An 11840-nucleotide genomic window follows, 5' to 3' on the forward strand; every position below is an offset into this window, starting at 1 on the left:
TTGTGGGATGACTCCCTAATCTTTGGACTACATGAAAAGGATCTTATTTCCATATAGGAGGGTCTTCATATCTATCAAGGGCCACACTAAAATAATGAGAGTGTTGCCCCACAGGCCAATGAGTCTTGTAAGCTTCTAGCAACATGACCGTAGTTAACCCTTTTTTTTCGTATTAGTCCCAATTATAAAATAAAAAAAATAAAAAGAACTTAATAAGGGAAACGTTTAAATGCATTTATCTTTTTCGTGTTGAGTGAAAAAAAAAATAGCATTTATAAGTAATTAATTTAATATTATACAAACTTATAAATAATATTTTAAATTTTAAATTAAAGAATTAAGAAATGAGTCGATTTCATAATTTTTGCCGTTTTGTAAAGTATTTTTCAAATTTAAACATTAAACACATGCCGTTATTTTTACTATTTTTCCATTTCTAAATTGTTTGATCATATTTTTTACCGTCTCATTTAAATTCTGAACAACCTTAAACATGTAGTGCAAAACAAAGTTTTTTCATGATTTCATTTCAACTAACTATTCACGACACGATAGACATGTCTCTCACTCTTGTGCCATATGTCATGTACCAATAGCACCATGACACTAGTCGTTAGCGTTTCTCACATAGTGTTGGTATTAGTCAGTGTCAATATTGATATCAATACCAAAATCACGCTAGGGATCGGACGATTTTGCCTTCCAAAATTTTGATATCATTTTTTAAAACTATTTTGCCCCATATATTTTTTGTAAACTAAACCAATATCAGCTAGGTCTCTACATCAACCGATCCAATACCGATTTTTAAATCAATGGGTGCAAGTCTAGCAGGTTCTGTACGAGGCCGGGGATGTTCCAGCCCTAACCCACGGTCCCTATAACCCAAGTTCATCAACGATTATGTCTGGCTGCCAAGAAATTAATAGAAAAGAAAAGAAAATTCATAATAAGCATTGTTGAAGAAAAGTCTGAAATTTCTTGCAACTGCGCATTTAGAATCAGAGAAATCGAGAAGGGAGACGAAACAGAAGAAAGGATGGAAGACGACGGTGGTGGAACTGCTGATCCCTCTCCTCCGGTCATCACTGTCCAAGTGAAATTCAGTGGGAGAACTATACCAATCTCCATCAACCCGGAATCCACCATTAAAGACTTGAAATCTGTTCTTCAGCCAGTCACCAATGTTCTTCCGAGAGGACAAAGACTCATCTCCAAAGGTACCTTCTGTCCATATCTTTGCGTACCTCTATTTGTTAAATTCCTCTCTAAATTCCTCAAACCCTATTGTGGTTCTTGTCAGGGAAAGTTCTGGTGGACACCATGACGTTGAAGGCTTCGGAACTGAGCGACGGGTCGAAGCTCATGCTCATGGCTTCTCAGGGTTTACACCAAGGGGTAATTCTTCTTTCTTGTATACATTATTGTTATTTCCTCTCAGTTTCTTATTCTGAGGGGATACAATTTCAAAATTTCAATTCTGTCGTTCGTTTATCTCTTTTAACTTCTCTGTTTTTTTTTTTTTTTTTTGGAATTTCTTTTTAATCTTTTAGAGTATTGTTTCTCTGATTTGAAAGGTTAATCAAACTTCTAAATTGTTTTAAGTTTCCTTCGATTAAAGGATGGGCCTATCACTAAAGAAGCTTCTTCCCCGACCAATCTGAAGAGAACTATTGATACTAAAAGAACTGTATCTGAAAAGATTAAGGCACCCGTTGATAAGAGCCATTCAGAACGCTGGAAACTCACTGGAGTAATAGCTTTGTCAGAATATCAGTTGACGGTATATGGATTTCCTTGGTCTATCTGTGATTTTTGTTATGAAATTATTCTTTTATGATCCTTCTTGGTTGCCACTAAGTTTTATGTTTAATAATGGCTTTGTTCCGAAATTCAAAGTTTCTTGTTGAACTTCGACTGACCAAAACTGAAGCTTGCAAGGTTCGGACAATCCAAAAGAGTCATGAGCATGAGCCCATACCATTACCAGAAGTATTCTTCTAGAATTTCTTTTTCCAATTCTTTCATTGACTCATTCAAACATTGGGCTTTTCTTACTCTATAAGATTGGAAAAAATATTGCCACAACTAAAAAAGAACATGAAAAAAACATTCCCAAGAACCAACTTTTCAAGTTGTTATTGTGAGATGGAAATTCACCTTGATGAGTCCTAATAGAGTCGGCACAAAAGATATTCAATCAATAAAGAAAGGCCTTTATGCTAAGTACTAGAGAAAATAAATATCCAAACATGATAGTAATTATCAAGGATAAACTAGAGAGTTGAATTGTTTGATTTGGGATATCCAAAAGAAGAGATTTAAGGGCCACAGGCAAGACAGGAAATGTTGCCAAGGAGTCGCCTAGATTTGGATTCTCTGAGCCAAGGCAAAGACACACCTTACTTGAAGTAAAAAAGGTGACTGTCTTGTGGCCAGGTGGAGCACCTTACTGTTTAGTTTTTTTTCCCCCGTGTGGTTTGAGATAAACAGTAGCTGCATCATATAAAACTCTTGAGTATAAGCATTATTTTGTTACTGTGTATGCCAATATTGTTCAACTACAACATATAAAATTAAGATTATAGATATTATCACCGGGTACGCCATTTGTATCATATAAATTTCTTAGGTATAAGCACTATTTTGTTACTGTGCATGCTAATATTGTTCAACTACAACGTATAAAATTCTTGTATATATAGATGATTACCTGTACTATTATTCAACTGCCCATTTTCAATGTTATTTTGTATGTCGATTGACTGAGGAACATATATGAATAGGCTTATTTTCTATGAGTTTTTTTACACTTCACTTTGATTTATGTTTATTGCTTTGTTTTTGATGAATATGTTTATATTATATGCTATGCTTTTGTTTATTATATGTTGATTTTGTCATATGAGGTCTTTGTTAGCAAAATCATGTCATGTTGCGTTGATGCGGTCACTAGTAGCATAATTGTATATATGTATAAATAATACACACCTAGGGCTCCTAGGCAGGAAGCCCGCATAGGTGCCTTGACTACTATACTTCTGATTGTGAGGTTGCCTCAAGTTTGTATTTTTCTGTCAAAATCTTATTCTTCTTTTTTTCTTTTTTTCTTTTTTTTAATTGGGATTTGGAAGACAATACCTGATGAAGTGTGGGCTTGTGGACGTTCTATACGAGTATTGGATCTGAGCAACAATTCTATCCATGAAATATCAGTCAAAATTGGCTCTTTGAGTTCTATTCAGGTGACTTTCTGCATATTCTCATTTTCTAATTTGACTCATATATTTGCAACTTGAAAGCACTTTCCACTGCATAATTTTTTAAACTCTTCCGGTTTGTGCTCAACTCTCTGTGTAGAAACTGTTCCTGAATGCAAATGATATATTGGACAAATGCATCAGCTGGGAAGGCATAACATCTCTGAAGTCCCTAAGTATTCTGTCTCTAAGCCAAAACCAGTAAGTGGTCCCTTGTTTTATGGTATTCTTTGGTCTTTTCATGAGCACAACAAGCTTCAGATAACTAGTGATGGGGTGTCAAGAAATTCTGTTAATGCAAGTATATTAGCTGAATAGGACCTATCTAAGGTGGAAAAATCCAAAATGAATGAGACTACTTGAAGTGGAGACTGCAAGTCTGCAACTGTTTAGAATGAGGTGTTCATAGCAGAGCCACATAAAACTTATGATGGTACATTGAGAAACTTTATTAGCCCAGCAGTATAAACTGAATGATGTGGGGACCTAAACTATGGTGTTTACAAGACATTCCATGGCTTATTTGCACATCACAACTAGAGGTATGGTTTAGACTTTAGATAATTGAAGTAGTGAACCAAGCTTCATGGAAAACTAACAATTTGACATTGAAACTAATGACAAGTGAACCGGGAGTTTTAATTGGAGCTAAAGCCTCCCAAGCAGATTGTGATATAGGAGTTTGAAGGAAAATTATGTCTATTAATTTCCAGGTTTAGGGTTACGATTCGGTGGATTTCTGTGATAAAACAATTTGGATATTTGTGTTAAATAATTTATAATGGGGTTTGGCTGTTTACATGGATGGGAAATACTAGTTGGTTAGGTAAATGGTAAGGTTAAGCAATGACAACTTGAGGTTTGAAAATTCCAGGATTTTGTGAGGTGATGTTGTTGGGTAAAAAAATTGGCAAATCAATGCCAGATACTAGGAGAAAGTAGAAAAGAAAGAGAAGGAATACAAAACAAGAATAGCTCTAGTAGGACTTGGAATCTCTCCTCGAAAAGATAAAACATCACTCAGGAATTTGGGATAGCTCTTCCAATCCGCTGTAAAATGACGGATTAATTCATAAATCCTTGGAAGCGCGATGACAATTTCCAGATAGTGTTGACCACTGTGTCATAGTGATACACACAAACACCACATTTGGGCTTTATTTGATTGTTTCAGCCTTTGAAAATGATCTCACATTATTTCACCATTGAGATAATTTAAAGTAGATAATCAGTCTTTAGTGCAGATTATTTTTACCTAAAGCCCAGTAAAATGGTTTCCTTTTCATTGAATTGCTATGTACTTTTCTGAATTAAAAAAGTTTTCCTTTCCTGCCACTTCAATTTTCTTAGTGTGCAGTCATGGCATTTATCAATTTTTTTTTTGCTTGGAACATCATCTGCTAGTCTAATGAGTGTTCTAGATCATAGTTGATTAGTTGTCAAGTCATCACCTTGGCGTCCAGACACCCTGACAACCAGGATCGCCTTGGTTGCCTTGGTCTTCTTGAGTCTAGGTCCCCCTCCAACACCTTGAGTCGTCTAGACGCCGTGAAAACTATATTCTAGGTCTTGAGATGTAAAACTTTGCCTCAGACATAATCAGGATTGATGTAATGATGACACTTGAGATGTAAAACTAAAATTTATCTTCCACTGATAGTTTGTGGGAAGTGGTCATAGTTGTAAGCCAAAAGTTTCTCTGCACAGTCCACAGAGGGAGCTTTCTTACATGTTCCACCTAATTGTGCCACATGAAAGGGGTATGTGGCAATTCCAGCCATTGACATTTAGAACTTGACCTTGGTCAGCCATGTCTCAAATTTCAGACCAAATTCAATCATAAACCCCGCCATGTAAGGGAAAATAAAATCAGATATCCATTTGTTTTCAACCTTTTTTCAGACATTTCATTTTCCTAGTGGATTTTCAGAGCTTTATTTTCCATTGGGATGAAACTTCACATGTGAGGACAGGGCTTTGGGACCTGCCTGTCCACAATTTGGGTCCTCTAGCAGATATTGGGGCTGTATAGGAAGTCCTTCCTTGGTGGGCCATCCAGGAACCATTCCTCCTTTAAAGTCATGAACTCTATGTATTATTCTGAAAATATGCTTTTGGGTATGTGCTTGACTTGCAGATTCCGAGCTTTCTAATTCTATTAATTACTCAAGGTAGCTCTTTCCTGAAATGAAATTGTGCTTGAGACTTGAGAGCCGTTCACACTTTTGAGTCTTTGGTTTCCTACAAGGAACAGAACCACCATAGTTATTTCTTTACCATGTAGCTATGCCTTACTTTCTTCCTTGGTAGTTTGTGGTTTTGATTTTACAATGATCTCTAGTTGGTGATCTATCTTCTGTAACTAATAGATTTCAAATTATGTCTCTCACTGACTTTGCTAGTATGCCCATACCAATTAAGCATTTTCACTCTTTACCTTGCTCTGCTTATTATCACATGTACATGATCCTTTTGTTGTTCCAGTAAAGTATCGGAGAACATGGAAAACAAAATATGATTTATCTGATACCTTATTTGATTACTATGAAATATGAAGCTCATGTTGTTGGCTCGGTACAGGTGTACATTTCTTATTACATAATTATGGACTAACATTTGTCATTATATGATCTCTGCAGTTTAACCACTTTGCCTTCGTCATTGGGTGCTTTGACTTCTCTAACGCAACTTCATATTGCAAATAACAAGTTGACAAGCTTGCCAATTGAAATAGAACTTCTTACACAACTTGAAATTTTAACAGCAAGCAACAATAGGTACCATTTTCCTTTATAAGTGATTTTTTTTTCTCTATGTGTGGTTGCGGGTATAATAATACAATATTAACAACTTGTTTGTTCGGCATGTAGTTTTATTTTCGTATTTCACTTAGGTACAGATAACTTGACACTTAAAATTCTTTCATTTAGAAAGGTCGCATTACAATATTTATGAGGTTTATGGTTTTATGTTGCATGTCGAAAATACTACTTTCTCTCCCACCCCCCGTCTTACAAAAAAAATAAATAAATAAATACTTCAACACAGGAGTCATCTGTTTTATATGTTTTTTTGCTAAAACATGTCATACTTGAGTTTTCACAGTGAGTTTTAGACCTCCTCACAGTGAATCATGCTAGATTCAAGGTTTAAGTTTAAACTATGAAGGGTTCTGTTTAAGTTGTTAATGATTATCATAAGTTTTATTGGTTCATTATTGATATTTTTTTTGTGCATCGGCAGGTTAAACTCTGTGCCTTTAAGTATAGGAAATTGCAGATCTCTGATTGAGGTAGTATTATGTTCATGTTTTAGAAAAATTGTAACTTTAAATTTCAATGTTCCTTTTATTAAACTCAGGATCTTGCATTCGTATGCTAATTTATTCCCGAGCAGGTGTGTAATCTTACATGTTAGAGGGTAATATACTGCAGATTGATCTTTCATCAAATCTTCTGGTCGAACTGCCTGAGACATTTGGAAATCTACACAATCTCAAGGTCTGTCTTCCTATTCTCAACTGGTTTCTGTTTTACTTTCTTTTTTTTTCCTTTTGGTTCCTCAGGGTTCCTATTGCTACCATTGTGGAAATATATAGATCGTATAAGCAGTTCCTACCTAAATGACATTTATATCTTGGTATAAATTAGTCCATGCTTTTGTGTTTAGTTTACTGAGGAAGATGGATTATGTTATAGATGGGAACATACCTTCAGAGCTATCCCTACATAAGCCTGGGTTGCTCTTTTGTTGAATTTGGGATAAGGGAAACATGAGTTTAGGCTTGTGCGAGAGTAGGCTTATAGGAAGGGATCCAAATGTGGAGGTAGCATGGCAGTAGTATGATAATATTGAAAGGGTTACTAATGGTTGTGACATTGAGATATAGTAGTTCCCTAATCACTATGGATCATTTCTTAATTTTAGTTTTCTAGTCAGTTTAGGAAACCTCCCGGATCCCATACAGCTTGTGGTTGGGAGTTTTGGTTTTGGTCAGTCTTTGTATCTATTTTTTATTCCTTAAGATCAGGATTGGCCAGCCTTTCCCTTTGTGTCTGAGTTGGTGTAGCACTTTTTTGTATAAGAAGCTTGTAAGGGATAAACAACTACCTACGAATTTTGTAATGAAGATGAAGCTTTGGCTCAGTTGTCTGTGGATTTCAGGTTTGCACTTGTGGATTCTGGTGTGTTGACTCTTGTGAATTCAAGAGTGGTGCTGCTATGGGATTCAGTAGCACGCTTTTGTTTTGGATCCAGTAAAATTCTGACATATATATATAGATCCATCCGTTGGACTTCATACTTTGCAGGTCTGTTTATCTGCCTGAATTGAGTATTCAACCAGAGTTTCTTTTTCATCAGATCCGTTGTGACTGACTTATTTGATTTTCTCTGTTGCTGGTTTTGTTTCCATCCCTTCAATTCTGGTTTAATTGAGGTTTTCTGAACCCTAATCCCCTTAAGTGATAGAAACCCCATTATTGTATTTGGTGGTTGTTCCCTGGAGATGTTTGGGAAGGGAAAAGTGAGGGAAGGGGTTTCCTTCATAGTGTTGCTTGGTTCCTTCATATTTTTTGTGAGAAACCTTTTCTGGGAAATACCATTCCAAAACCATCCCTGGATGGCTGTTTCTTTCCTTCAGATTTTTTATTGTCAGTTGCTTTCTCATCTCATTTTGGATAAGTTTCTGGGCAGATATAAAATGTGTAACCTTGCAAAAGAAGGTGACATCTAGGCCCCAATTTCTAGACTGAAGCTGCGTTTGGTTGCTTTCCGTGGATGTTTGGGAAGGTTTTCAGTGTTGCTTGGTCACAATGAAAATTTCAGGGTTAGGGATTTCCCCTCGCAAAATTTCCTTTATTTTTCGCTGGAGACATTGTGGGCAACAACTTCCAAAATTATCCCTCGGAGAACTGTTGCTTCCCCTGAAAAGGTAATTGGATGAATTTTCCAAAAAAATGGGGAACATCACTAGTCTCCCCCTTGCAAGTCTTTCTAGGAAAGCAACTAGATGCAGCATGAGAGTTTAGAGAGATCACACATGTTTCTTCTCCCAATTGGACTACAATGGATTGTGTGGCCAAATTCTTACTCAGGATTCTATCTAGGTTTTATTTGCCGACCCTATACAACTATATTTTCTGCCATCATGGTTGAAATAACTATTTCATGCATGGTGTAGGCTTTGTACCTCAGCAATAATGGGCTCAAATCTCTCCCTTCTACATTATTCAAAATGTGTACCCAACTCTCCGCACTTGATCTCCATAACACAGAAGTCACGATGGATCTTCTCCGTCAGGTAGTGGCTCTATGTTGCTTTATTTATTGGTTTGAATCCATCAGTCTTTTATTTTTGAACATTTGATAACAATATCATATGGAAACAGTTTGAAGGATGGCAAGATTTTGATGAGCGCCGCCGCTCAAAGCATCAGAAACAACTGGATTTCAGAGTTGGGTTCTCTGCTGGATTTGATGAAGGTGCAGATAAGAAGTGAGGACCCTATTCTAATATTCTTGGTGCACATTAGTGAATTAGTGAAGCATGGTATCCTTCAATTGCTTGATGGATTCAGGGTGGATTTGGGAGTTTGGATCCACATCAAATAGAGGATGACTTTTTGCCATGGTTACATAAAGATGAGACACTGAGTATGATCAATGAAGTGAATCACTCGATTAAATCAAAAGTTGAAGAGCTGCTATTGATTGGAATACATTCTTCATATTGTTCATGTGAATAATTTGGAACTTCTGCCTCTAGTTTTGCTGGAAAATTATTTGAATGAATGTTGTATATTTGAGTGTCGACTCCCAGCAGATGTTTTCAAAGGACAGTTCAAGGGAAACAATTGCCCTCCAACTTTATAGGTACTCTTAGCATCCATGGCAATCTCCCGTCATATGGCTTATTACTTCCCCTCCCTTTATTACCTGTGTCCGGATGATTATTCCCCTCGATCATATTCCAATGTGTTAATCATGGTTTGAGGTACTGGTATTGGATTGCCTGATACAGGCGAGGTGATCCATTAGTGTTGCTACCCAGGCAATCTGTGCCGCTATATGTATTGATATCATATCAGTTTCGAATGTGACCGATATCTAACCCAATACCTTGCACTAAAACCATGCTGTTTATTATGATGGCGAAACAAACACAGCCTGCAGTCAGGTTGGCATGCAATTTGTATGATGAGTAACGTTTAAATGACTACTGACATCCAAAGCAAGGATTTCTAAAGTTGGTTTAGCAATTACACTCTTGAGTAGTAAGTTGTGTGGGGCAGAAGCTCGTCCCTTCATCTCCGTCTGGTTTCAAGGAAAAGGAAGGAATGGAATTGAAAATGATTTTAAAAGACAAATAAAGAAAAATGAAAATTTTTATTTTGGAAGGAGAAAATTGCATCATCATCTCTAAACTTTGGTCTTTATTCAATATCAACCTTCTTTGTCTTTATTTAATATCAACCTCCTGTACTTTTTGAAATATCAAATATATTCTCTAATAATTTAAAATTTTTCAAATCCATCCTTCCCGTTAGTCACCCCTGTAAACTGTTGAAATATCGGTTAGTTTTTGTTTAAAATGCCAAAACACCCTCGTATAATGTGAGTGGATCATATTACCCTTGGCCCTTTTTCTAAACTCATAAACATATGGTTGGTTCACAAAACAGAAAATGAAGCTTATCCTACAGCCATCGCCATCGCCATTGCCATTGCCATTGCCATTGCCATTGCCATTGCCATTTCCAAAACCCACAAATCCCAAGTCCCAACAAACACAGAATTTCATTCCTATCAAGAGCAAATTGTAGTAAATTTTTCTTGATGAATCCCTTATTTCTTATGAAATTTATGTGGTTCTTGATTGAAACTGTTAGGTTTTTCATAAATCAAGTAGTTAATGATTAAACAAAGCTTAAATTAAGATCTAATTGTGGACGATCAATCTCTTTTCCCATCGAACATGAAAACATCTTCATCTCATTCCGTTCGTTTCTCAGTAATCTTATCTTCTGTGAATCCGAATCTCCGTACGAGGTCAATTGAAATAGTTGCAGCGTCTCCACCACTCTTACAGTCTCTGAAATCTGATCAACCTCTCCAGAATCTACAAAAACAAATTTTCAAATTAAACAGATTGAATCATCCATAGAAGTTACAGATTGTGTTTTGTCACTTACGTTTTGCAGGGAACACCTCTGCTTTTTGGAATGGATCGCAATCTTTAACGGAAACTCTCCTTCATTTCTGTCTTTCTCTGGGTTTACGGTTTTGGAATCAATAGAAGACGTTATTACTCTCGATCTTCCCATAGAAGCTAAGCTGAGAAGAAATCTTTTGGATCTGGTCAGTGGTTGGAGTTCGGAGTATAGATCTGAACAGATCAGACAGAACTTTAACCTGCTCTGAAGTTGTATTCCAACGTTCACACTTTGTTCCTCCATCATTAACTTTGTTATTACCTCCTTCACCTCCTCCTTTAACATTAAAACCTGACATTTCTTCTCTGAAACTTTCTGAACCTCTTTTCTGATATTCCGAAACTCAGAAGATGATAGTCTGGAATCCTTTGTATATATAATACTACAAATTAGGGTTTGTTATGTTTTGTTCTTTATTGATTTGATGATCAAACAACGACAGCAGAATCGGCTTTTTCTTTATTTTAGTCAGCGTTGATTTTAGGCTAGTCGCGAACCATTGAGGGAAATATCTTCTCCGAACAAGATGGATAGTCACGAACCTTCGCCAAAGGGAGGGGTCTACACGAACGTACGCCGGAGGCTGGAGAAGGGATAGTTGCAGGTTTTGGCGATGGCCATGGCTGTAGCACAAGCTTCCTTCTCTGTTTTGTGAACCTGTCATATGTTCATGAGTTTAGTAGAGGGGACAAGGGTAATATGGTCCACTCACATCATATGGGGTGGTGTTTTGGGCATTTTAAACAAAAACTAATAGATACTCCAACAGTTAACCGGCGTGACTAACGGTAGAAATGGATTTGAAAATTTTTAAATTATTAGAGGTTGTCTTTGGTATTTCAAAAAGTATAAGAGATGGCATTGAATAAAGAAGAAAGTTCAAGGGGTGACGTTCTAATTTTCTCTTTTGAAAATTATATGGAGTAAAGTAAAATAGTTGCATAGTTGGAAAAGTAGATTTTGACTCGTGTGGATCATTTGAGTTGGATCAAAAAACATGAAACTTAGTTACGAGTCAAGAAACTCGTTTATACTTAAGAAATGACCAAACCAAGTCCAAACCAATTTGAATTTTCATTGACTCTGCCTTTGCCTGAGTTTTTTTTTTTTTGTCATATATTTTCTTATTAATCATAAATTTGATCTTCAAACTAAATAAAACCCTAGAATGTTTGTTTGTTGCCTGTAATAACAGTCTTTTTTCTTCTCACCAATGAGTCATATAATTTGATTTGCAATTATAGTATTAGTTTCTAACAGAGGATTACACTCTTAAATCATTAAAATTTATGAAACAAAGAAAGAGGTGTTACATTTGGGAAAATCAAACCATTTTCAGATAAATCGTTGCAATTTTTTTTTTTTT

The 11840-nt window shown here is 36.2% G+C and overlaps 1 protein-coding gene and 1 pseudogene across 1 annotated transcript; one reads left to right on the forward strand and one right to left on the reverse strand.

Annotated features, from left to right (window-relative positions):
- The first annotated feature begins 829 nt into the window (after positions 1 to 829).
- On the forward strand, positions 830 to 9150 carry LOC122088081 (LRR repeats and ubiquitin-like domain-containing protein At2g30105). Its single transcript, XM_042657225.1, has 10 exons — positions 830 to 1220; positions 1304 to 1398; positions 1622 to 1783; positions 3135 to 3245; positions 3361 to 3461; positions 5900 to 6037; positions 6504 to 6552; positions 6695 to 6760; positions 8443 to 8562; positions 8651 to 9150. Exons 1-10 carry the CDS (start codon positions 1040 to 1042, stop codon positions 8759 to 8761), a joined length of 1134 nt encoding a protein of 377 aa, XP_042513159.1. The 5' UTR covers positions 830 to 1039; the 3' UTR covers positions 8762 to 9150.
- Positions 9151 to 10094: 944 nt separating this feature from the next.
- On the reverse strand, positions 10095 to 11104 carry LOC122088030 (annotated as a pseudogene).
- Between the last annotated feature and the right edge of the window lie 736 nt (positions 11105 to 11840).

The sequence above is a fragment of the Macadamia integrifolia genome, chromosome 9, assembly GCF_013358625.1.
Source record: "Macadamia integrifolia cultivar HAES 741 chromosome 9, SCU_Mint_v3, whole genome shotgun sequence".
Lineage (NCBI taxonomy): Eukaryota > Viridiplantae > Streptophyta > Magnoliopsida > Proteales > Proteaceae > Macadamia > Macadamia integrifolia.